This window comes from Hipposideros armiger, unplaced genomic scaffold (assembly GCF_001890085.2).
Source record: "Hipposideros armiger isolate ML-2016 unplaced genomic scaffold, ASM189008v1 scaffold_151, whole genome shotgun sequence".
NCBI lineage: Eukaryota > Metazoa > Chordata > Mammalia > Chiroptera > Hipposideridae > Hipposideros > Hipposideros armiger.
In genome coordinates this window covers 969,417-996,906 of record NW_017731501.1, presented here as the reverse complement: position 1 = coordinate 996,906, position 27,490 = coordinate 969,417, and the positions used below count along the sequence as shown (strand labels likewise).

The following is a 27,490-nucleotide window of genomic DNA, read 5'->3' as shown; positions in this document are numbered from 1 at the left end:
AACCCAGCTCCAGGTTGAGCTGTCGTTCAGCATCTTAGCTGTGGAGGGCAGTGTCACTGGCCCTCATATGTGGGATCCGAACCGGGGCTCTCTGGCATCCCAAGCGAGTTCTTAACCATCGCGCCACTCAGCCTGCCCCTTTCTGGTCTTTTTTTAATTGAAGTATTGTTGGCATACAATATTATAGTAGTTTCAGGTATACAACATAGTGATTAAACATTTATATACCTTACAATGTGATCACCACTGTAAGTCTAGTAACCAATTATCACCATACAAAGTTATTACGATATTATTGACTATTTTTCCCTATGGTATACAGTACATTCCCATGACTTACTTATTTTATAACTGGAAGTTTGTATCTCTTATTTCTGTTCAGCTTTTTCATGCATTCTCCCATCCCTCTCCCCACTGGCACTCATCACTTTACTTTGTTCCCTGTATCTGTGAGTCTGTTTCTGTTTTGTATTATTTGTTCATTTGTGTGGGGTTTTTTTTAGATTCCACATATAAGTGAAATCATACAATATTTGTCTTTCTCTATCTGACTTATTTTACTTAGTATAATACCCTCTCCATCCATCTATTTTGTTGCAAATAGGAAAATTTCTTTTTTTATGGCTGAGTAATAGTCCTGTGTGTGTGTGTGTGTGTGTGTGTGTGTGTGTGTGTGTGTGTGACATCTTCACATCTTTATCCATTGATCTGCCGTTAAACAACTAGTTTGCTTTTGTATTGTAAATAGTACAGCAATGAACATAAGGATGCATATATTTATTTGAATTAGTGTTTTCGTTTTCCTTGGATAAATACCAGGAAGTGGAATTGCTGGATTGTATGGTTGTTCTATTTTTAACTTTTTGAGGTACCTCCATACTGTTTTCGTAGTAGCTGCACCAACTTGCAGTCCCACCAACAGTGCACGAGGATTCCCTTTTCTCTACATCCTTGTCAGCACTTTTTATTTGTTGATTTTTTTCATAATAGCCATTCTAATTTGATTTGCATTTCTCTGGTGATTAGTGATACTGAACACCTTTTTATATGACTGTTGGCCATCCGTATATCTTCTTTGGAGAAATGCCCATTTAGGTCCTCTTCCCATTTTTTAATTGGATTGTTTTTTGGATGTTCAGTTGTATGAGTTCTTTATATATTTTGGATATTAACTCCTTATTGGATATATCATTTGAAAATATTTTCTCCCTTTCAATAGATTCTCTCTGTGTGTCTTTTGAGAGAAAGAGGGAAGTTAGATGGGGCCCTCAAAGGAGAGTAGAGAAAAGAAAAGAGAAAAAATTCAGTACCAGGCAGATACAAAGGCCTGAACGTGAGAGGTCCTGGAATTGTGACATAATATATTAGGTCACACATCATTTGCTTCTTTTTAAAACAATTTTCAGCTTTTTTGTTAGTAAGTTGTCATATCACCAAACTTGTAAAATAGAAATAAGACTATATGTTTTTAATAAATGATAATTGGATTCTGATTTATGCAATTAATTTAGAAATGCCTTTTAAAAATGTCTCACTCGTATACAAATAATAAATAAAATATTAATTGTTCCTTGAAAATATTTTAAATTCTGGCACTTCCTTCATTAATTCAGTTTTCTTTCTTTCTCTGTGTGAAGACATAAGCACTATTAATATTTTGGTGAATATTTCTCTAAAATGTCTTTTTTATACAATCACTTACATTTTGTTGTGGTGGCAATAGTAGTCGTAACAATACCAAAAATTGAGTCAACCTATCCTTCCTCCTTTGCTACTTGAATTTTCATCAAATGATAAATATTCTCCTGTCATATATATAGATTTATATTTTTTCTTTAAGAGCTGTTAAGTATTCTAGTGTGTAAGTGTTCACAAATTATTTAACTGGTTTCCATTTGGTGGACAGTTAGGTTGCTTGTTTTAAAACTTTGCTGGAGTAAGTATCTTTGTATGTGTATCTTTATGAACTCTTAAAACAGTCTTATTTCAGAGCATACAGATTTCAGAGTTTTTCTTTAACTTACACCCTCATCCTCTGCACCTTTATCATCATATCTTCATGCTCCTTCTATGTCTAAAATGCAGGACAATTTAAAATTAGTAATTTTTCTACTTTATAATTATAAGGTAGACAATTCTAATGATTTTTATAGATTTTAAATGTTTAAATCTCAACCGTTATTTCATTAACAGATGAATTTAAAGGTCATTCTTTACTACAAGCAGCCAGAGAAGCTGACCTAGCCAAAGTTAAAAAAACACTTGCCTTGGAAATAATTAATTTCAAGCAACCACAGTCACATGAAACTGCACTGGTAAGATTTCACTGTTAACCTGTTCCATGGGTCTGTAATAGTAGTGTGAATACAAGTAGGATTTTCATTTCAGAAACCTTAAAGTAACTTTAGTATCTGCAGTGCCAGGAATTGGCATTTTAATGTTGGTTGTATTGATTTTTACATTTGTTCGGGAGGTTATTGCTTTCATGGGTGAGAAAATGCTTTTGCTCAATCTTGATTTGGGAATTATTTTTACTTTTGTCTTTATCCAACCATATTATAACAAATCTACCTTTATAGCCAATGCTTTCATAAAGTACAAAATGTGATTTTCTCTCTAGAATTTTTTTTTCTTGGGACTGCTAGATAAATGCTATATTTGTTTTCTATAGAAGATTAAAGTCTTTTCAAAGATACTTGCATCATCCTTTTGGGCAATTGTATTCAATTAATTATTACATTTATTATAGAAAAATGGCTAAGACTATGAATTTTTTGTTCCAGATTGTATAAATTATCTTTAAAGCTATTCATGTTTTTTCATCTAATGTATTTTCAGAAAATTTAGTTTATTTCCATTGTCACTGATCACATTAACTTTCAGGTATAGAGCTGGTTAGATTAATCCTGAATTCAGAATATAAATATTTGTAATGCCTCTATCACAAACTTCTAAATATGCTTCAGTTAACACTGTCATATATCTGGCACAAAAAAGTCAAACTGTAGTCAATACATGCTGAAAACAATATTAAAAGAGTTACCAAACTGAAATGGGTTAACTATATGTACACTTAAGTATGTGGCCTTAAACTTGGGGTTCATATACATTCCAGCTACACAGCATTATTCCAGGAGATACTGAAGCCCAGAATAAACTTGACCTGAATTTTTGGAGCATTCATTTTATTCATTAGTAAATAGTTTTTTACTTTTTAAATTTTAATACAAACATTAATATAATATGAAGTTGGATACAAAAGTTGTATATGAGGTGTGATCAAACAGTACTTTGCATGTTTAAATTTTAAAAATTATTACAGTAAAAGACACATTGCCATTAACCCCCCTCAAAATACTCCGTCTTGCTTTGTTTTGAAGACATCCCATCATTCTTGCCACTTTCTGAAGCAGTTCTGGGAGTCCTCTTTTGTGAGTGTCTTTATTTGCATTGCCGTGGCTTCCTCGATGTCCTGAATCATTTTAACTTTGAGGAAGAGGCAGAAGTTGCATGGTGCCAGATCTGGTGAATAAGGTGGATGATGACACACCGTAATGTTTTTATTTGACAGAAATTGCCATACCAGAAGTGATGTGTGACATGGAGCATTGTCATGATGGAAGGATGATATGGCACACTTTAAAACACACCTTCTCTCAACTGTAGCTCACACCCAACTGACTGTACCGAACAAGTTGAAACTTGTCACACACTGTTATTAAGGTTCGAAGCACTGCTTCCCATATTGAAGATCCCTGCCTTTCTGTTGCATGGCGCTCGGCGGCAGCACTCATCATATTTTCTGATCACAATGAAAAGACTCCATGTCACACATCATTTCTGGTATGTCAATGTCTGTCAAATAAAAACATTACAGTGTGTCTTCATCCACCTTATTCACCAGATCTGGCACCATGCGACTTCTGGCTCTTCCTCAAAGTCAAAATGACCATGAAGGTAAACATTTTGAATCAATTCAGGACATCAAGGCAGCCAAGACAGTGCAACTAAAGACACTCACGAAAGAGGACTTCCAGAACCACTTCAGAAAGTGACAAGAATGATGATATAAGCATGTTCGAAATGAGAAGCAGTATTTTGAGGGGGGTTAATGGTACTGTATCTTTTACTGTAGTACTTTTTAATTTAATTTAAACATTCACCATATATTTTGATCACACCTCGTTAATAGGATAAAATATAAAATTTCTGAATACTTTTCCCATTAAGCTTCTTGAGGTCTGTTACCTCTCCCTACGCATTTGGCTTTTTCTTCTGTAGTACTAGGAGTACCTCTGTGGAAGAGTTTAAGAAGTATGATTTAGGTGGCTGATAGCCTAATGAAGAATTGAGTAATCCAGATATAGATTTTTGTAGCTTTGGCGAGGCAGTATTCTGATATCTTCAAATAAATATATACTGGGTAATTGTTTATTGGCTAAAGAAAAAGAAAAAAGCCTCACTTAATGCTTAACTAGGAGCATAATTTTATCTTGCTCTGAAGGCTTATGTTTTATACTTCCAGCTTACTTGGGAGAAATTTTGATCATCTCCATAATGTAAAATATATAAGTGCATTTTGAAATGATACTGTTCTAAATAGTCAGCATATGCTATTTAATTCAGAAATCTACTTTTAAATAGTTTATTTTAACTTATTTTTATTTATTTTGCAGCATTGTGCTGTCGCCTCCCTGCATCCCAAACGAAAACAAGTAACAGAATTGTTACTTAGAAAAGGAGCAAATGTTAATGAAAAAAATAAAGAGTAAGTGTAGTTACAGAAGGAGTTGTTTAATTCTTAAAAGGGAAATGTAATAACAGTTAGGAAATTACCTTTTCCTTTCCTCCTCTCCATAGTTTCATGACTCCTCTGCATGTTGCAGCAGAAAGAGCTCATAATGATGTCATGGAAGTTCTGCATAAGCATGGAGCAAAGGTAAGGCACACACCTGAAATCAAGTGCCAGACTTGGCATTGAGTAGCTAGCTGCTCTTCAGACTGTTAATTTTTTCAGGAAAATTAAAGAGAAAAGTAATTTTATAAAGGACTCCTAGCATGTATTTGAATTCATCAGTTCTGCTTTAAAGCTGATTTAAATCTTGTTACTAATAATTACCTGTGTTTTATTGTACTTTACCGATGTTCTTCAATAAAGCAATAAAATGTGGCTACAGTCTGATCATTTGAAATACATTGTAACTTAACATTGTTTTATGTTAATACTGGAATGGATGTATTTCCATAGTCAATATCAGTGATGGTTTATCAGAAAATAATTTGCATAAATGTTAATCAAAATATTGCTACTTATTTTAAAAAACATCTATATTTCTTCAAACTGGTAATGAAAATAATTTTCTCAAATAATCTCAACACTAAAGAATTTTAATTTGTGAAAATAGTAATATTCATTTAAGAAAAAACAAATTAATATCTATTAACAGTTGCTACTCACATTGATGCTGGCACCTCATCGTCCATGTGTCAGTCTGTTCAAGTCATTTCTGAGCCCAAGGTGTTTCCTGCGGAAGAAGGGGAGTTTGAGTATGGAGGGATTGACAGTGACAAACTCACTCATCTGTTCACTTTCAGCATGTGTGGCATATTGCGCTTTACATGTATCCACATTAGTAAATTTATGAACATTATCATAAATGGTAGAACCTTAATAAATATCATTGTTGATAATCAGAAGGAATGATCTATAGTATAAAGAGATTGTCTATTTCATGAATTAATATTTTCAGGAATTGTCATACTTAGTGCTTTTTATGAAAATAAGAGTTCAAAATTTGCTGATAGTTCTTTGTTGACAAATGACTATTACTTATATGTAGGTACTTTTTTTGGAAAGAAATAATCAGATTCTTATAGGTAACAGTTACATATTTTAGAGTGAATGAAGAAGTAACAGTTTTAAAAGAATCTTTTAAAAATGAAGATGACATTTTAAAAGTAGATTTTTAGAATATGTCCACTGTTTTTTTATTTTGTTGCCAAAAAATGATGTAAATATATCACCCAACTGTGTTGTATCTACATAATTAAAAAACTTGAAAACAGAATTTTCTAACCTGTTTTGAAAGCCTTTCTTAATTTATGTGTAGGTGTTTTTTTAAGCTATTAAAAACATTTCAGTGCAGCACTTCTTAATAAGTTTTCAAGAAGATTAAGAAAGATACAACTTTACTACCAGAATTTCAATTTAAACTTTAGCATAATTAGTAAATTACATTAAAAATAAGCAGTTTGATTTAGTAGGCATTGCTAATAGTGCAGTTTTTCCAGTGGCTCTACATATATGTGTGAAATCTTTTTAGCCAGTGGGACCAACTGTTGAAAATGAACTTAGAATCAGACCCTCAAATCTACATCACAATTCTTGATAAGGTTTTTCAGTTTTTTTTAATTGAGCCAAAAGTAATGGTACCATTAGTAATTAAAATATTTTTTAAATTTTATTTGTTCCATCTCTTTCCCATCCTTTGTAATTTCTCTTTTTGTATAAGCTTTATATATATTTATTATATATTAATATAGCACTGCTTGGTTATAATGTACAAATGAGCACATATATATATATTGAGAGTGTTCTTAAAACATTTTTTATTCATAAGGTGCATGATATAAAAGTTTAAATATCCTTGCTTTAAAAAGACAATTGACATTTTTAATTAAAAAAATAGTATGACCTGGAGTGAAAGGGAATGGAGTTCTACAGATTTAGTACCTGTTTTGAGATTACCAAGCAGAAAATACTAAGCTAAGAGGGCTTTCTGCTATACTTAAGAGCATCATGTATTTATCATTGACATATTTTTTAAAATATGTTAATGGCATTTGTAATGTTCTTGAAAACCATGAATAATGCTCTTCATTTTGGGAAAATATATCTATTTGTTGTCTACCATGAGTCATTTTATTTCATGAAGATTCAGTGAAAAATTATTTTATATCCTATCCTAGTCACCATTACTCTATATCTGTGGTTCTCAATCTTTGTCTGCCCTTCATGTTCACAATACATTCTCATCAATAATGTCTCAATTCATCAGTGGGGCATGTATAAGTTTAAACATCCTGCCAATGATGTAGAATGACTTTTAAACTAGTATATCTTCCCTAGTTTTTCCACTATAGTCCAACTAAATGAATTGAAAACACCTGCTATTAAGCACATTAAAATGAGCGGTGGGGGGACGGAACAGTATCCTATTTAATCAGGGTTATGAACCAATAGATACCAAAGGCTATCCTCCCATTCACCTGTTCCCTGGTTCCAAGGCAAGTTGCTGTCACTCAGGGTTGGTTTATCTGGGGACTGATGCATTAGTAAAAGCCCAACTTAGTTACTGTGGGTCCCAATGTTTCCTTGCTTAGTGTTCTTTCTGGAGAACTCACGGTTTTAATTTGATTTTCAGGCAATTCATGTTTCCCGTTTAATTCTAAAAACACCTTCAGAGCAAGCAGCACCAGTCTTGAATTAGAATTCAGCCCTCTTACACTGTTTCTACCATCATGCTGCCTTTTTTTCTTCGTGATGCGTCCAGTTTTCAACCTAAAGCTATTAAGTCAGAAAAGGCAGAGAGTTTGGAAGGGAGATCTAATACCAGTAATTAATTTGTCTTAGATAGAACTTAGTAAAATTTATATAAGCCAAACATTCTTTTGCTCAAAGCTTGGTGATAAATACAAAGTTGAGGTTCGTTGTGTGTGTTCAATTAAACACATTGTGTATATAACATAGACAAGCATACTTTTTTCAGTTTAGAATCCTCCACTTTCTAGTTGTGTGATCTTGAACTTAATTCCCTAAAACTCTGTTGACTCCTTGGCGATATGTGAGTATTAATACCTCCCCTACACGTTTTTCTTTTTTTTTTTAAGATTTTTATTGGGGAATTGGGGGAAGGGGAACAGACAAGTTGCTGACTTTTTGTTCTTCAGTCTAGTTGTAGAGGACGTTGCTTCACTGGCCCAAGTTGGCACCATCATTGCACTCTTCCCGGGCGAGGCAGATCAGTGGCTGGCTTCTGGACAGCCGCTCATGGAGGCTTGAGGGCCGCTCACGCTGACTGCTGGCTACACACGGTAGTCCATGGCAACCCACTGCCGCAGGGGTTGCAGCCAACACCGTCGCAACCCAGCTCCAGGTTGAGCTGTTCAGCATCTTAGCTGTAGAGAGCAGTGTCACTGGCTCTCATATGAGGGATCCGAACCGGGGCCCTCTGGCATCCCAAGCCAGCTCTTAACCATCACTCCACTCGGCCGGCCCAAGTTTTTCTTTTTTTAATTAAATGAGCTTACGTATATATGTATGTAGTATAATACCTGACATACAAGCAATACTTTGATTACTAGTAAGTACGAGCATTGTATTTTTTTCCATATTTGTTTCTTCAAACTTATATACTACATATTTCCCTTAATTATCTTTTTATATAGAAAATATATCTAATCCCTTTATAATTTGTCTTGATCCACTAACTCAACAAATATTGAGATGCAAAATGATCAAGACTGTGTGCTCGGTACTATGGGAAATACCAGTTTGGACGTTAATACAATTACCAAACTTGAAGATAATCCTAAACCAATTTAGCAGCATTAATAATGAAGAAGGAAGAGAGATGAAAGCCACTTAAGAAGGAATAATTATATTACTGGGAAATGAATTGGGTGTTAGAATGAACTTAGAAAATGGTGGTACAATTAATGGAAGTAAGAATGCTAGAGAGAAATACTATTTTCCTGTGCTATGATAATGATTTTGTACTTGGAGTTGATGTGATAGAGGGATATTTAAATAAAAATAGTGGTTGGAAATATAGCACTAGAGTATAAGTAAAAGAGTTTAGAATTAGAAAGACCTATTGGGAAGCCATCAACATAGTGATTATATGTTGTGGGATTGAGTAGGCTTCCTGGTAGAAAAAATATGGAGAGAGAAGTTGAAAGTTAAGAACCTTTGAGGGATTACCTATCCATATTCATAGAGCAATAATGGGAAGAGGAAACCAAAAAGTCATCACAGTGTCTATTGAGTGCAGTAGGAATATGAAGAAAGAATAGGTAATCAGTGCTGCAGAGAGAAATCAAGGTAGACACTGCCATTTAACCTGGCAGTTTTCCTTTAACGGCTTTAGTAGCTTTGGAAAGAGGCATTCCAAAGATAATGGAGGTAGAGAATTGTATTAGTTAGGGTCTTGGCAATAAATAGCATACCCAAGTTGGGTAATTGAGGAAAGTTTAATAAAGGAATTATATACAAAGGTGTGGTTAAGGTTTAAGAAAACCAAGAATGGATGAGGTAGTGTGAGTAGCAAGTTGGGAGATGTTATCATCCCTAAGCCTAAGGGACAAGGAAAGGGAGCGGTCACTGGCACGAGCAGAGCATATAGCTATATGGAGAAGCCACCTGGCAGCACCTGCAGCTTTTGACGCTGCTCATCACTCCTACTTCCCACCAGCCTCCTACCGGTGCTTCTCATTGGCCAAAGACAACAAAAGGTTAAAGACCACAAGAGCCCACTGATGGGATCCATATAAGTGGTTTTCTTAGGAAACAGCAGGGTGGAAGATGGTTATCCAGAGGGGCAAGCAGGCAATATTCAGCATAAGGATAGAAAACAAATGGCTGGTGAGGAAAGGAGGGTTAGAAGAAAAAGGGGGTATTAACTAACTAATGTGAGAAATGCACCTTTATAGGAGTAAACGTCTATATCTTGAAAAAAATTAATAATTTTCTCTACCAACCCCCTGCTTTGTAAGCTTACTGTAAAGCCTAAAAGGGAGAGACAGGAAGACTTTATTTCATATGACAGTTTTTTCTTTATTATTGTCAGTCTACCCTGGCATTCTGTATTCTATTACTACTGCCTTGTCTGCTATCATTAAATAGAACTTGAGCCCCAAATGCATATGGTATTACTAATACCTAAAAACAAAAGACTTCATTCAGAGGTGCTTTTTGTCATACATAAAAGCACTCCTATTTTGTCATTAGTGAGCATCTGTTAAATGTGTAGAACACGAAGGAATTTCTTTTGATTTTTTATATGTCTTAATTAACAGATTTATTTATATTGTATGCAAGAAGAAATTGTGTTCATAGTAATTGGCATTAAATGGGCTTAATTTCTCACATTGAGAAGTGATCAAGAGTCTTTGCTCACTTTGGGGAAATGTGTTAACTCATTATAAGGATTTTATTAATGTTTTCTAGAGCTGGTTTGCCGAGCAGATTCTGTTACCCCAAAGGTGTTAAAGTGCTATTAAAATATAGATCCAAAGTATCTTTTATAGTTTAAATAATATCTGAGGTTTGAGCATATCAAAACAAAGACCAAAGGGACCAATGTCTCAGAGAAATTTAGTTACCAGTAACAGATCAACAAAATCTAGATTAAGCACAAATGAAAATCCATTTTATACTTATGTAAATGTATGCTTATTACTTTTTTGAAATAACCATATGGGTAATCTACAGGAATTATAGCTGAGATTCACAAAAGACTAGAACAAGGAATTTACAAACTGTTGGGTACTTTGGCTGCCATTCTGTCTGTATCTGTCTCTTTTTTTTAAGTTGCATGAGTTTCTTTTCTCTATCAGTCTTTGCTTGTCTACTTCATTCTTTTTATTTATAGACTGTATTTTTCTGTTTTACTTCTCTATGGCCTAACTATGGTCTTTGCAGCCCCTACTTTATATATTTTTGGCTTAGAAATATGCCATCTGTGGCTACCGTGTCTCCCAAGTCTCAGGGACAAGAAAAGGAGAATATGAATGAGACGTGAGTTTGTTCAGCACAGCCATTGGATTGGCCCCCTCTCTCTAATCAGCTATGCTCAGGGAGCTATTTCTCAGGCAGTTAGGGCACGTGAGAAGCTAAGTACTCCTTAATAAAGCAGAGAAATTATGTACCACTATAATATATATTTATATATACCCTCTTTGTGGAGAACTTAATTGTTTCTTTTAAAATTCCATGTCAATTTTGAAGGTTTACAAATAATAATACACTGAAGTTCAGCTAGTAAACAGTCTAGTTTCATGTCTCTGAAATTATATTAAATTTAACTTCTTACACAAATTCTGTACTCTGTTGCGGGTTCACAACACATTAAAGGATTCAAAACCTTTTAAAGTAAAATACTGATTATTGTTTAAGAATTCTAGGTAAGAATTAAATTTGTTGCCATTTTGTTTTATTTCATTCTTCACAGGAGGTACTTTAATTATGTGCATCCCACCATGGTAATGATGGCTTATAATTTTTGCATAAACTTTAGAATAAAATTTAATTGTACTTTATTACAGATAAAGCGAGTCAGTGACTTTCAATATTAAACAATTTTATGAACACTGGCATTTAACTTTTTTCCCCCAAATTTCTAGGGAAAGACTTAGAATGCATCATTTTGGTGAGAGAATATTTTCATAGTCTCTAATGTTTGTTTAGTATACAGAATAGTATGTTGAAAACAGTATGCTTTATCATCAGAGCTTACTGATTTATTCTTTTGACCCATTTACATACCAGCCAATTCAAATACAAGGCATTGTACTTGTTACTATGAGGTATATATGAAATTAGATCAAAATTCTTCTCTTAAGGGACTTAAAATCTAACAATTGTCTAACACAGTCTACTTGAATGACTTGTTATACAAATTGGAAAATGGTATAAGAGAAGTGTAGGTAGATTACTATTCAGAGGAGAGAACAATTACTTACATTGGTAGTGGCAGGCTGGGGGAGAGCTTGGAGAAATTTCATGAAGGAAGTAAAATTTCAGCTCGGAACATCCAGGACTTAGGTATACAGAAAGAGGCAAATTACAAAGAATATATTTTAAATAATTAACTCAATCAGGAAAGCAAAGGAATTTGTCAGAAGTTATGATAAGTCCACTAGGTACAAAAAAGGGAAATAATGAAAATCTAAAAAGATAGAGAGCTTTGATTCTGTTCTCATAATACTTGGAGAGCCATTGGAGATGTTTGAATAGGTAGGTGGCATGAACAGACCCTGCTTCAGAAAGATAGCTACTTCCTAGAATACTACCTTTTCTTAGAAAGTCAATTACAGAAATGCAGACTCAAGGAATATGTATAATAGCTGGTATGATCATTTAGCAGTATTCAACAAAAATAGCTTTTTAAGTTTTTTGTAAAGAGGGGTGATAATGAGATACTGTTTCTTCAAACTAAAAAGGCTATTCTGTGCCTGCCACCTGTTCCCAAGGTTATATATAGTCTCTGTCTACCATGACATAGACTTGTTTCAGATCCCTATCTTTATTCCCCTATTGTATATTTATTAATGCCTGTTAATTTTTTTATTGTTCACTTTCATTTTCAAGGTGTTCTGATTTGGGGGAAAAAACACATTGTCATTCTAGCTAAAGGAATATAGAGACTTGTTTCAACTCTCAGATTACTTATAATCAGGTTAAGACTGAGACACATAAGTTCACAGTTAAAGTAAAATTATAATGTGAGTTAACAATAAATGTTTAATTACAGAAATGTTGGTGATTAATTCATCACAGAACAGTTCATGATTAATTACCAAATGAGTAATATGGACAATGATAGCATTAAGTTTAGGAGACAAATGAACTCAGCCTCAAAGTTAGTTCTTTGAGACTACACTTTCACACTGATTAGAATATCGACAGATTCCCCTTAACCATTTCCTTAGAGTCTGCTTGCTGGTTTCCAGAACTCTTTTGGCATGTATGAATCATAATTTTATGCCTTGTGGATTTTAAGCCAAATGCCATTGTGGATTTGTATCATTTATCCTGTTATCCTCTAGGAAAATCGCTATTACTACTTGATATATACCCCAGGTTGCTACCTCTAGATACCAGGGAAAAGGGGGGAATATGTTTTGTTTCTAAAACTGCCAGACATTTGTTACTCTTCTGACACCTTCTGAATATATATCTCAGGCCATTTCTAACCATTTAATTATCACAATTGAGATATAACACATTAAATGTAGCATTTTTCTTATTTGAGGCAGTTTCTGTACTTTAATGAAACTATCCTCCTTAGTGCGGAATGGTAAGCATCTTTGATGACATTCTCTGTCATGTCCTTGTGGTAGAGGTTATGACAGAGGAAGATAGAGAGGACTGGGTTTAAAAAACACTTGATCAGAAACATTGATTTAACATTCCCAGATTGTTTTAGTAAGTATATATGTTAGTAGTTCCAAATAATATATTATTAAGAATTAAAGTTGTATCTCTTTAATATGAAGAATAAATTAATGGTGGTATATATAAAGTAAATCTGTCAAATATGTGTTTTAGGTTGAAAACACAAAACTTATAGACAGCTATATGTTTAATTTAAAAGCCCCTAAAGGAATCCTTGTGAGTGACAATCCCATTTATTTGATAGCTCAGTTTGAATACCATTGAGGCACTTAATTATATGTAGAATACTAGACTGTATTTCTTTGTTTTTTAGAGTTTGATTCTTATGTACAAAGAATATTTTAAATGTTACTAAGCCTAATTTTTTGCCTCAGTGAAGAATTGTCAATGTGTGAGCCAAAATTGTCAAAGCTAGGAATACAGAAAACAGTGTTGTCTCCGAGACCTTCCAGAACATGGGCTCTGTTTTGTGTATTAGTTGGCCCTTTTTTTCAGTGCTTCCAGTATTGATATTGTGGATGACATGCACAGGTCATTTAGTCTCCTTCTATATTTTTCCATCAATACAGTGAATTACTATCAATTGCAATTTGTCTAATTTATAGAATGGTAGAGATTAGAGTAGTAAACCCAAATTTATGAGGACTTCCTTTAAGCAACTAGAGTTCCCTATACTTCTCTGGGACCACAATGAACTAAAATTACACTAGCTCCAAAATATCGCCCATCTTCACTGTGAAACTGAATTAGAGCAGTAAAGCAAACCCTTCCAGATTACCCATTAAAGAAAATTAGGGACTAGGGATTATCTGTAGTCATGTAAAAAAATAGTTACTGCTGCCCTCTAAAAACAAATGTATCACTTACTTTACAAGGCCTACACATTTTGCACTTCCATGCCTTGAACCACTTCAGAATATATGGAGAAAAAGATTGAGGTTATCCACTTCTTAGAAAGCCCTCATTATATGCCATGACTGATAGATAAAAGAATACACAAAGGTAGAATATTAAAGGCATTGATAAAGTTAAATATAAGAGGAAGTTAGGAACCTTAATTTTTTTCAATTTTGAGTCGATTTAAAGATTTATAATGACTCTAGTAGATAGTTGATTTTGCACCCAGTAATCATTTTTCCCTTTCTTCCTTGCTTCAGAACAGAGGTCAGCAAGCATTTTCTTAAAAGTCCAGATAGCAAATATTTTAGGCTTTATGGGCCAAGAGACAAATCAAGGATTTTATGTAGGTATTATATAGCCATTTAAACTGAAATTATTAAAAAATGAAAACCAGGGCCGGCCGAGTGGCTCAGTTGGTTAAGAGCGTGAGCTCTGAGCAACACGGTCGCTGGTTCGATTCCCACATGGGCCAGTGAGCTGAGCCCAAGCAGAGTTGCCACTGAGCTGCCAACAGGTGGCAGGATGGCTCAGCTGGTGAGAGCACGTGCTTCTAACAACAAGGTTGCTGGTTCGACTCTCGCATGGGATGGTGGGCTATGCCCACCCGCAACTATGATTGAACACGGCACTTTGAGCTGAGCGGCCGCGAGCTGCCGACAGGCGGCCGAATGGCGACTGGACTTGGAGCTGAGCTAGCTGCGCCCTCTACAACTAAGATCGAAGGACAACAACTTGGCTGTTCTCCTTCCCAATTCCCCAACACCGTTTCCCTTCCCCAATTTCCCAGTAAAATCTTAAAAAAAAAAAGAAAACCATTCTTAGCTTGCAGGCAGTACAAAATAGTCAGCTGGTTGGACTGACTCATGGGTTATAGCTTGCCAGCTCCTATAGAACTCGATTTTGTTCAGGGAGCGCTCAGAAGGCCGGGTCTGAAAACGATCCTGGTAGTCTCATTTTCCTTGCTAGTGACTGGTGTAGGTATTGATTCAGCCATAAGGAGAAATCTGCTGGGAAAGGTTCCTTCTCTTTTAAAATAGATGTATAATACTTCCTTTTTGGCCTTGGTGAAATTTCATGGAGTTGATGCATGGAGCTGCCACAGTCATCTTTTGACCACAGAGGGACATGCCTGGAGTCCTAAGAGTAGAGGATCTGAGAAATTAATGGCATTTGCTTGTAGTGAACAATAATTCTTCCTCACAAAAACCCTTATAGAATGTCTGTTTCATATTTACCCTGTCATCCATGTGGTTCTTTCTAAGTGGGTTTTACAAAGTATCACCAAATTGTTCTAGTTTTGTTATTCTATTTATTTCCATAGAATGAGTGCTTCTGTTATATCACTCACTGATAATTTTCAGTGACTTCTTGTACTGCTTCAGTTTTGTTGTCTGATAAAGTACTCCATAGCTAATCTTTTGTTGCTATGATGCCATTTAGAGTTTGAGGGAAGAATTACAGTGTTCTTTCATAATAAAAAATATATACATTTGCCAAAGCAAAGAATTTTGTGTTCCATTGCTGTCTTGTACTTGATCTAAGAAAGTTTGGCTTTCTGAAATACTAGAATATAATACTATCCATAGAAATGAGTAAAATGCCTTACATATATAAATATAGGGATGAGGACATAAAGCTTCAGTATATGATCAAGTTTTTAGTTTCCTAGGGTTATCAGTCAGTCCTCATTGAACAATTGCAATTTTTTTAGCTAAAAAGTTCCTTTTATAAATTAATTCTAATAACTATACAGTCTTCTTTTTTTATATTCATTCAGAAGACATTTATGGAGCTCCTGCTATGTCTTAGATACTGTTTTTTTCTTGGGGAGAGAGAGGGTAAGGGTAGAGGGAAAAGTTATATTTAAGATTGTCATAGTCACTGCTTTTAAATAACTTATAATTTACAAATAGCATCTAACACAGACCCTAATATTGGTAAATGCTTAGTAAATGTTACTTAACATTCCTTCCTTATGAGACTTCTTAGGAGATAAAAAACTTAGTTCTGGACAGGTACTCACGAGGGGAAGAAATGTGAAGCAGAGAGAATAACATGGTAGAGAAATGAAAATGCTGAGTACACAGTGGAGTTGCTCTCAGGACCACACCTTCCAAAACAGAGGGAGGGAGAGGAACAAGAAAAGTTAATTTAAATGACTTTAGCGAGTGGTGACTTTTGCCCAGTATTTCTCTTCATGAGTGCACGTGCCAGAGTGAGTGATGGAAGTAAATCTTGTATTTTTCTAAATTGCGCTCAGTTCCCCCATACATATTTATAGAGAGAACCTCTTCTTACACATAGTGCGACTTTAGTGTTTAAAGAGACTTGATGCACTTTATCTGCTGCTTAGTCAGCCTGCTCAGACACTGGAGGTAAAACTGGCTGGTGTTGGATTAACCGAGAAACTTGATATCTGTCTCTCCCATTGCATTGCTAAGGTGTTTTCAAGGATAATCTCAGCCAAAGGCATATTTCACCTTTGGCAGTGACTTTGGAAACTAACTTCTTCGTAAATTGGGACACCAGTGTAATCTAATAAAGCTGGAGCACATCAGATCGTAATGAAAAAATATAGGAGAAAGGAAGGTGGTATAAAAGCAAATTATGCTTTGTCTTAAATGACATGCTAAGAGAGTCACTCAAGTTTATTTGAAGGCATTGAAAAGAGTCACTAAGTTTGAGCTGAGGCATAACTTGATAAGATCTGTATTTTAAAATAGTAATAATTCTCAAACCACATCCCCATGATTCATCAAGCTGCATTGAGGATTTCCTTCGCTATAATTAAATAATTTAGTTGGTTTCTTATCCAGTTTCCAGAAAAATGTTAATGATTAAAATATTCTCAGTTTTAGGTTTTTCTCCTGTGGTGAAAAAATCACAAAGAAATATTCAAGAAGTTTCGTTTGGCAGCTTGCGTTTTCCATCAGTACATGCTAATGGCTGTGCTTTTATGTTGTCTGTGTATAAAAGTCCTTTTCCTGATGGCAAAGGCGATATAATTAAATATGTTGGTATTTCATGGTGAATTTTGTGAAATGCCATTAAAAACTTAGATGAACTCTGGCCTAAACAAGTGTTACAGCCTTATTGATAATAATGAAAGACTGGAGACAGAGAGATGAATTGTCTTAAATCCTTTTTTTTTTCTTCTTAATCTTGCATTTGGTGGGTGTGCACAAATGTTTTAAATAACCAACCAGTGGCACACTGGTTAAGAGTTGGTTTGGGATGCCAGCTCTGAGCAGCAGTGCCCCCGGTTCGGATCCCACATGAGAGCCAGTGATGCTGCACCCTCTACAGCTAAGATGGTGAACAACAGCTCGACCTGGAGCTGGGCTGCCGTGAGTCGCCAGCGACGGCATAAGCTGCAGTGGGGCCGGCTGGCAGCTGGCATGCGCTTTCATGAGCTGCAGTGAGCCGCCGTGAGCGGCGGTCCAATGGCCCGCACGCAACTGCCTCACCGGGGAATAGGGCAATGATAATACCAACATGGGCCAGTGAAACAACATCCTCCACAACTAGACTTAAGAACAAAAAGGAAAGAACTTGTCTGTTCCCCTTCCCCAATTCCCCAACGCTGTTCCCCTCCATGTACTGGTTCCCCTCCAACCAGCATATATTTGAGAATTTCTTATGTACCATTAACAGGAACTATCTAGAGGACCCAGAAAACCTATATAATACAATATTTTCTCAATAACCTTAGTTTTACTAGGTAAACAAAAACCACCCTAGTGTTATAATTTGGATAATGGTGCATTGACATAGGTATTGAGAAAGGAAGTAATTGTTGAAGCTTCAAATAATCCAGGCAGGCTTCTTACAAGAAAGGAGGGACTTGCACTGGAGCTCATAATCTAGGAAGGTAGAAAGAAGGGCTTTCTAAAGAAGCAGTGTGTACAATGAACATGGACTTTGGTCTAACTGGAGTAGGAGGTGTTTACTGGGGCATCCTGGAAAACCAAACAAGTTACGTTCGATCAAATTCGGAACATGATCCCAAAGTTTAATGTTGTCTTAAATAGTCTTAAAACTAGCTAAATTATTACTCTTTATAACTCTTCAAAGTTTTAAAAATGAAACATTTGAATCTTCAAATCATTTTTTTGGTTAAATGTGTTTGTAATTCAATTATACTTATTTTATTATACTTATTTACTAAAATTAAAAAAGAAATGTAATGAACTACTTTGACTATCTTTGCTTACCCTATTCTGTAGTCTTTATATTCTGAGAACAAAGTTGGTAAACCCATTCATCCAAAAGTATTTCATGAACATCTTTGATGTGATAGGCAGTGGATATCAGACAATGTCCCGGTCCTTAGAGACCTTAGTTGCCAGGGGAAGTGGTAGGGAGTGGAAGATGAACAGGAAGATGGGCATTCAGGGAAGGATAGATAAGTTGTGATTTTCAATAAGGTGGTCAGAGAAGAGTAACTTAAGAAGAAGATATTTCTTTAGAACCAGTAAGTAAAAAAGTTCATGAATAATCTGTGGCATTTTCAAAAAGCTTTGACAATTGATTTTTCTTGTTAGAATTCATTTGCTTGGGTATGAAAGGGAACAAAAATTGATGCTCAATTCCATGTGCCCACCTAATGATTTTTCAGATGAATGCACTGGACACTCTTGGTCAGACTGCTTTGCATAGAGCTGCCCTAGCTGGTCACCTGCAGACGTGCCGCCTCCTGCTAAGTTACGGCTCTGATCCGTCGATTATCTCATTACAAGGCTTTACAGCAGCGCAGATGGGAAGCGAAGCAGTACAGCAGATTCTGAGTGGTGAGTTAAAATAGATAACCATTGCGTTCTCTTCTTTCTCTTCCACGTCCACTGGTATACACAGAAAAACTTTGTGCCTTTTGTTTTAAGCAGCTGTTGGAATGTTTTTTCATTGTTGTTTGAATATTTTTCCTGCCTTTCCTTGCTTGTAGCTTAGCCTGTGGCCCTGTCCATTAATTAGCCTTTTTGGTGAGGTGACGTAGGTGTCATGAGAAGGAAGCAAATATTATCTTTAATTTTAGTTTTTAATTAAAAACCTGACTCGTGTTATATTCAAAGGTTACTTAAAACGCATATAAACAGTGATTACGGTAGTTCTATAATCTATCAAATAGAGAAAATTACAGATCACTCATATGGTAATGATCTTTAATTAATTGTTCTTACATGTGTTATATTCTGATCTTCTGCTCAGTGTTTTGTAATTCTTAACTTCATTGCACTTTTATGAAATTACCTTGTTTTTTCCTGGTTTAAGTATAATTATAAAATCTGGCTGAGTGTTACAGTGCTAGATACTTTACTTAGCTTATTGAGGGAGATCAAACATAAAACTGATACAAAAATAGACACTAGTTTCCAAAACCCAAAAATGAGACAAAATAACACAATCCACCTACTGAAAAGTGATGAATTTGATACAAAAGAAATTTAATACAGCTGACTCTTCTTTCTCATTTCTTAATTTTGTTTGTGAATTATATCTGCTCCAGAATGACATAATAAACTGGAAAATTAAAATGGAGAAGGCAACAGACTAGAAATTAGCAGTCCTAGTTCTTTTTCCTTCCTATAGTCCAGTAGTTCTTTACCCCTCAGACACAGTGCCCTCTTTTTATTATGAATATTTTATAACATTACTATCTAGAAATGAGTCCATAAATATAATAATATGATCGAACTATACAGACACCTTCCTAAAAAAGGGAAATGACAGTAAGTTACAATAAAATAATTTATAATTAATATAATAGTAATCACTTGAGCGTGATTACACTAGAAGACAAAAATCAACCCCACAAATTTCTGAAGAGCCTCCAAAAAGTACAGCCCAGTTGAGAATCACTACTATACGCTGAAATAAGGGACCTTTTCAGACTTACAGAGGTCACAGTATGTGTTACTAGAGCTGGATCAGAGCTCACCAGCCTCATAAGAGTAACACTGCCACATTGTGAAAGCTATTGGTAGGATTTACTTTCCTCATGCCAGTTCTTTCTTAGGTAGTGATCATTCTACTTCAGTCTTAGACGGTGATCTTTAGCCAGTTGAAGTAAGACATGACTAGGCTATATCTTCGCTATCAAAACAAGTAAGACCTAGCTGAAGGAATGGAATTTCCTATTACAGGATTTCAAGCTTGAACTATGGAAAACAGGACTTATTTAACTTCCTGTTTCTACAGGGCACTAGAACATTTGTTTAAAGAAGATAATTCTTCTTGGATAGCAAATGTTTCTGCCTTCTCAATAAATTCTTAAAATTTCTAAAAGGTGTGATTTTTGTTAAAATATTCGAAATTTTCTTCTTAAACTTTTTACTAAGAACCATTTAGTACTGAATTTTAAGTTAGATTCTGTAAGTTGTAACCATAAATCAGGCAAACATAGATATTGCATCAAAATTTCTAACAATACTATACATAATTTTTAGAGATAATATACAAAATGGGGAGGAAAGGATTGAATAAATTAAGCAGATTAGATCCATTAATTCTTTTAAAGTGTCTTCTAAATGAATGCAGTTAGAATACATGACTACTGGTAAACTATAAAATTAAATACTGAATCACACATGAAATAGTTTCGATAATTCTCCTTAAAAATTGATTTGTAAGATAAAACATTATATAGGTAATTAAGTGCTTAATTTAGTACGTGCCAGAACTTTTTAGTTTAATTCTTCACATTCTTTGTTGATCTGGAAAGATAATACAAATAATACAATTATATGGTAAAGTCTTATCCTTAAAAAGGTTTTTAAAAATCGGAATTATTTCTTATTTGGAAGAAGCTATAATTTTTTAAACTGATAATTCTACGAGAAACTTGTATATCTATAGTCTGTGAACCATGAACTAGCTGAACTTTCCAATTATACCTACATTAACTAATCCAATTCCAGGTTATATCTATAATGACTGCTTAAAGTATGCATCAATCATATAGGATGCACAGTAAGTTTTGGGGATTCTGTTCTGGGAAACATTTTAAAGATTTGTTTAAGTGTGCCTGTTATGCTGAGTTTGAGAGCCACTTTTGGAAATCTTCATTTTCAGCTCCCAAATTTTTAGTTGCCAACATTAATAAAGAATAAAGTTTTAATTGTAAATTGCTGGCAATATTTATGTCAAAAGTAATGTCAGAGTAACGAAAATAAGCAATTTTTTATAAACCAGAATTTTTTAAATTAAATTTATTTGAGTGGCATTGGTTAATAAAACTATATAGGTTTCAAGTGTACAGTTATATAATACATCATCTATTTTGCATTGTGTGTTTACCTCAAAGTCAGTTCTCCTTCCATTACCATATATTTGACCCCCTTTACCCTCTTTTACCTCCCCCTCCCCCTTACTGGTAACCACTAAACTGCTTTCTGTGTGAGTTTTTGTTTGTTTGTTTGTTTATCTTGTTAATTTGTTGCTTTCAGTCTTATGTCCGACATGAATGATATCATATGGTTCTTGACTTTTTCTGTCTGACTTACTCCGCCTAGCAGGAAAATCTCAAGATCCATCCATGTAGTAGCAAATGGCTGTATTTCATCTTATGGTTGAGTAATAATTCTATTGTACATATATACCACACGTTTATCTAATCATCTACTGAAGAACACTTATATTGTTTTCATGTCTTGGCCACTGTGAATAATGCTACAATGAACATTGGGGTACATATACTCTTTATTGATAAATGTTTTCAGATTATTTGGGTAGATAACCCAGAAGAGGGACTGCTGGGTCATATGGTAATTCTATTCTTAATTTATTAAAAACCTCCATACTTTTTTCCATAGTGGCTGTACCAATTTACATTCCTACCAGCAGTGTATGAGGGTTCCTTTTTCTCCACAGCCTCTCCAACACTTGCTATTACTTGTCTTATTGATAATAGCCATTCTAACAACTGTAAGGTGATATTGCATTGTGGTTTTGATTTGCATTTCCCTAATAGCTAGTGAAGTTGAGCATCTTTTCATATATCTGTTGGCTGTCTGTTTGTCTTCTTGGGAGAAGTATCTGTTCAGGTCCTCTGCCCATTTTTTAATTGAATTGTTATTTTGTTGTTGAATTTTATGGAGACTCCACCAAAAAAACTATTAGAAACAATAAACAAATAACAGTAAAGTTGCAGAATGCAAAATCAGTGTACAAAAATCCATTGCGCTCCTATATACTAACAATGAAATTTAAGAAAAAAATGAAAAGAACAATTCCTTTTGCAATTGCAACAAAAAGAATAAAATACCTAGGAATAAACTTAACAAAGGATGCAAAGAACCTATACACTGAAAACTACAAGACGTTATTAAAAGAAATTGAAGAAATCACAAAGAAATGGAAAGATATTCTGTGTTCATGGATTGAAAGAATCACATAGTTGAAATGGCCATAGTACCCAAAACAGTATACAAATTTAATGCAATCCCCACCAAAATCCCAGTGGCATTTTTAAAAGAAATAGAACTCATAAAAGAAAAAAAATATCATCAGATTTGTATGGAATCAAAAAATACCCTGAAGGGCCGGCCGAGTGGCGCGATGGTTAAGAACTGGCTTGGGACGCCAGAGGGCCCTGGTTCGGATCCCACATATGAGGGCCAGTGACACTGCCCTCCACAGCTAAGATGCTGAACAACAGCTCGACCTGGAGCTGGGCTGCCGTGGGTCACCAGCGACGGCGTAGGCTGCAGCCCCTGTGGCAGTGGGTTGCCATGGGCTACCATGTGTGGCCAGCAGCCAGCGTGAGCGGCCAGCAGCCACAGTGAGCGGCCGTCCAGAAGCCGGCGACTGATCTGCCTTGCCCGGGAAGAGTGCAATGATGGTGCCAACTTGGGCCAGTGAAGCAACGTCCTCCACAACTAGACTGAAGAACAAAACGACAGCAACTTGTCTGTTCCCCTTCCCCCAATTCCCCAATAAAAAAATTTTTTAAAATACCCTGAAAAGCCAAAGCAACCCTGAGAGAAAAACAACACCAGAGGTATCACACTCCCTGACTTCAAATTGTACCACAACACAACAATAATCAAAACAGCATGGTACTGGCAGAAAAACAGACACACAGACCAGTGGAACAGAATGGAGAACCCAGAAATAAACCCAGATATATATGGGCAGATAATTTTTTGACAAAGGATCCAAAAACATACAATGGAGAAAAGAAGGCCTCTTCAATAAATGGTGCTGGGAAAATTGGAAAGCCACATGCAAAATAATAAAACTAGACTGCTGCCTGTTGCCATGTACCAAAATTAACTCAAAATGGATTAAGGACCTAAATATAAGACCTGAAACAATAAACTGCATAAAAGAAAATATAGGTACTAAATTTATGGACCTTGGGCTTTGAGAGGATTTTATGAATTTGACCTCAAAGGCAAGGGAAGTAAATGCAGAAGTCAATGAATGGGACTATCAAACTAAAAAAGCTTCTGCACAGCAGAAGAAACTATCAACAAAGAGACAGCCAATTGAATGGAGGAAGATATTTGCAAACAATACCTCTGATGAGGTGCTAATATCTACACCAGCACTTTAAAACATTGTTTCGGAAGATTTCACTTTTTTCTCTAGACCTGCTTTCTCTGCATCTGCTGTGTCCAGCTGGTAGCCAGCCACAAGCTACATGTGGCTAAATGTAAATTAGTTAAAATTAAATAAAATTTTAAAATCTCATCATCAGTTGTACTAGCCACATTTCAGGTACTGAATAGCCACACGTGGCTAGTGGCTACTGTGTTGGACAGCACAGATAAAGAATATTTCTAGCATCACAGACAGTTCTTTTGAACAGACCTTGACATGAATTCTGATTGCATATTCCAGTATGGTTATTGCATTGCTTTTACCAAATCCTACAGAGGTAAGGATTTGAGGACTTGTGAAAGCTGAATTAAACACTGAAATCCCTGTTTACATTTGCACCTTGGAATGAGCCCTTAGACCCACTGCCAGTACTGTAATCTAACACTAACAGCCCATCTACAGGAGATTTTTTTAAATAGGAAACTGCCTTTCAACCTTGGAAACTTCAGATTTTTTGTTTGTTTGTTTTTTCATTCTGGTGAGCCAGAATAGAACTGGAGAAAAAATTAGAGGCCCATCTCAAGCCTTTGACCCTAGGTGAAATATTTAATTTCATTTCCTGCAAAAGCCTGTGTGCTGCAAGGATTATACTGATACAGTGTTTTGCACATCAGCTCATTTTCTTTTGCCTGTTTCCTTTTTAACTTCATTTTTATATCCCTTCTTTTAATTGTGCATCTCTTGGTACAAAATTCCTGGACTGTTTACATATCCTTTCAGCTAATACTTTGTTCACATTGTTTCTAAAAATGAATCTGTTCTAAGCCCGTTTGAGATTTATATGGATGCAAAGCTCTATAAATTGTATAGTAATTAATCAGTATCTTTAACTTCTTTACTGTCTACTCTTTAACTAGGACTAAGAATGTCTCATAGTTCTCAGAACCATTCTTATATTTGCATGAAAATTTTTTATTGATTGTAAAATTATAGCCTTTGCAAATCAGTCTGCATCAAGACACGTGCCAACTTTAAATAGTTCCTAGAATTAAAAAAATTCAGTCATATTAATTTGTGTCCTTCAAATGCTAGAATCTGAAAATATCCAAAGTTCTAACTCTATATACGTAAACATTTGTCATTTTATTTTGCTGAAATGATAAACTGAAAATATAACTTACAGATATCCAAAGTTTCAGTGAGTTTTACCAACTGCCAGAATCACTGTCATAGATACATAATATACGCAACCTCTAAGTGTAATGTCATGTACAGTTGGAATGGAGGCAAATGAGACGTGAAAGAACAGAGTAAGGGCAACCAAAAAAAGAGCTATGATTTGACATACACATTGACTCCAATATAAATAGCATAGAAATCATTTCAGCAAATGCTTTCTGAATGTTCTCCATGTTAAAGGGAATATAAAGATGAGCAAGACCCGATTCCTTGCCTCAACGCTTCCACAAACTAACAAATGTAATAAAGTCCATTTTAAAGAAAAATAATTGTAGGTATTTCAAAAATGTACTCTATTCTATGACATACTCTCCTTTTTCCTCCCTTTAATCTTAACATTTTATCTGCTGTTGTTATTATGACTAAATTAAATACAGTTTCTCTTCCATTGAAGAGCTCTCATAACTTACTGTGTAAAAGCATCTCTCCTAAACAAAGCACTTTAGACTAGAAAGAGGCAAAGTATATCTTCTGAAACCTAAAACCTTTTTTCTCAGCATCACTTGATATTCCCATTTGGACAGTGAACTCAGCATAGGTTATCTCTGATCATAAGATATTGCGATCTTAAATCTGAAAGAGAATTTAAGGGAAACCAGCACTCACTTTATAGGTGCCAAAACTAAGCTATGAAGTGATTTGTCCATCATCACAGTCAAAAGAACCCAGTGCAAATCCAGGTCTCCTGGACTTCAGTCCTTTTTTGTTATCTGAGTGTGTACACACGTGCATTATAAAAGCCACACTTAATGTCCATGAATGTGCTTCGTGTGATACAGTCCAGATTATTTTCATTAGAAACCTTTTTACTTGGGCCAATGTGTAATGAATTCTTGGTTTGTTTATATTGGATTAATCAAAATACCTTGTTTATTAGTCTCATACTTGTAGACTTAACAGCTCAATTTAATTATATTCTACTTAGCATTTGTATCACACCTCCCAATTATACAGACATTTTATTAAATTGCATTTCCCTGAAGCCATTCGATAAATGTGAATTAAACAAATTTCTGTATTTATAATAGTAGACCTTTTTTTGTACACTGATTATATTTTCTAAGATCATGGAAAGATGTTCTTGATCTCATGGTCCTGTTTCTTCATTCCCCTTTGCCCAAAGTTTTGACCAGAAAATTTGAAGGATAGAGTAGTAGGGATGGAGAAGGATTTGTGTGTGTTAGGATTTATTTAAATTTGGCTTAGGATGTGTATGTAGACTGAAGTAAGAAACCATTTATTTCTTATCTGAAAAAGACTGGGAAGAAAACCCTACTTACATTTCAGAATCTGACCCCTTAGTATCTCTCTTTGCATTCACCAAATAATTTTCCCTCCTTAACTACTATGATTCCTTAAAAACCAGTTACCTTTCCTTCCTGTTATGCAGAAAGTACACCTATCCGTACTTCGGATGTTGACTATCGACTTTTAGAGGCATCTAAAGCTGGAGACTTGGAAACTGTGAAGGTAAGTCAGTGCTTTTAATGACTCTTGAACCTTTGCTAACCAAGTCATTTGAAGCTTGTGAAGCTTGTGAAACTACTCAAATCCGAACAACTAATGGGATGAACAGAGTAGATCCATAAACAGGAGAGAGCTTTAACCATAAAAGACTTCCTAGTATGTGCCTTCTATTCATTAAACCATGTTTTAGTCACTTTTCTTCTAGTTATGTGAAAGCGCTTTTACTTTTACTTGTATTAATTAAAGTGTTATTTTTGGCTGCATTCATAAATTTCTGAGCTAGTTCAAGCCCAGATTATAGTGCAATAATGTTTCAAACAGTGTTTCTTGAACTTTTTCAAGAGATTCTCACATTTCCTCTAGGAATGTATTATGATTCTGAAAACCTTTTGGAATAATTGACGTGCAAAAGATGGATTTTCTTTTCTGTGTAATTCTGCTTGCTAAAAAAATTTTATCAGTTTTATTTGTGGCATAGAAATAATGGTTATAGATTTGATGTTTTTCAAATAAAAATTATATTCTACTATTGAATGTACTTTTTAAAAACACAGACTTCCATCTATAATCATTCATGTAGGGGTGAAGATAGCAGAAACGGGTATGGTTTTTAGTCTTGTGGTTTTGTTTATATATATATATATATATATTTTTTTTTTTTTTTTTAAGAAAGGCTAATTGCAGTATTGGCATTGACAGTCATACCAGGTTATCTTTTACAAACAAAACTATGTCACTTCTTAGTAAGCAAACCCTATTTTTGTGATTTATAGTAAACTACTTTTAGCTCTCTTGATGACATAACACTGATTGAAAATGACAAACACTTTCTAAGCTCTGTTGCTTAGAAATTTTATTTTTGTTTCAATATGTGGCCACTTCCAACCTCTCAACTTACAATAACATCTAAATTATTTAAATAAAAATAGTAAATTTCAGTTGTAGTAGCCACTGGGGAGAAATTTTAAAGTTCTTTTAGATCTAAAATTATGTATTTTTTCTTAAAAATATTTTATCATTTGAAATGTATCCTAATAAAAGAAAATCTTTGAATATAAAAATGACTAGAACCCCTTTTTTGTATCACAGCATGATAATCTCAGCACTAGAATTGCTACATGTACCCATTATAATTAAATTAATAGTTATTTTTTTAATGTAAAGTAA

The 27,490-nt window shown here is 34.8% G+C and overlaps 1 protein-coding gene across 1 annotated transcript in view; it reads left to right on the top strand.

The window, feature by feature from the left end:
* Positions 1-27,490, top strand: part of TNKS (tankyrase) — a 212,922-nt gene that overhangs the window by 147,520 nt on the left and 37,912 nt on the right. Inside the window, exons 9-13 of the mRNA XM_019651006.1 lie at positions 2,194-2,315; positions 4,677-4,768; positions 4,861-4,939; positions 18,696-18,867; positions 26,247-26,326. Coding sequence (XP_019506551.1) covers positions 2,194-2,315; positions 4,677-4,768; positions 4,861-4,939; positions 18,696-18,867; positions 26,247-26,326 — 545 coding nt within the window. The remainder of the gene's footprint in view (positions 1-2,193; positions 2,316-4,676; positions 4,769-4,860; positions 4,940-18,695; positions 18,868-26,246; positions 26,327-27,490) is intronic.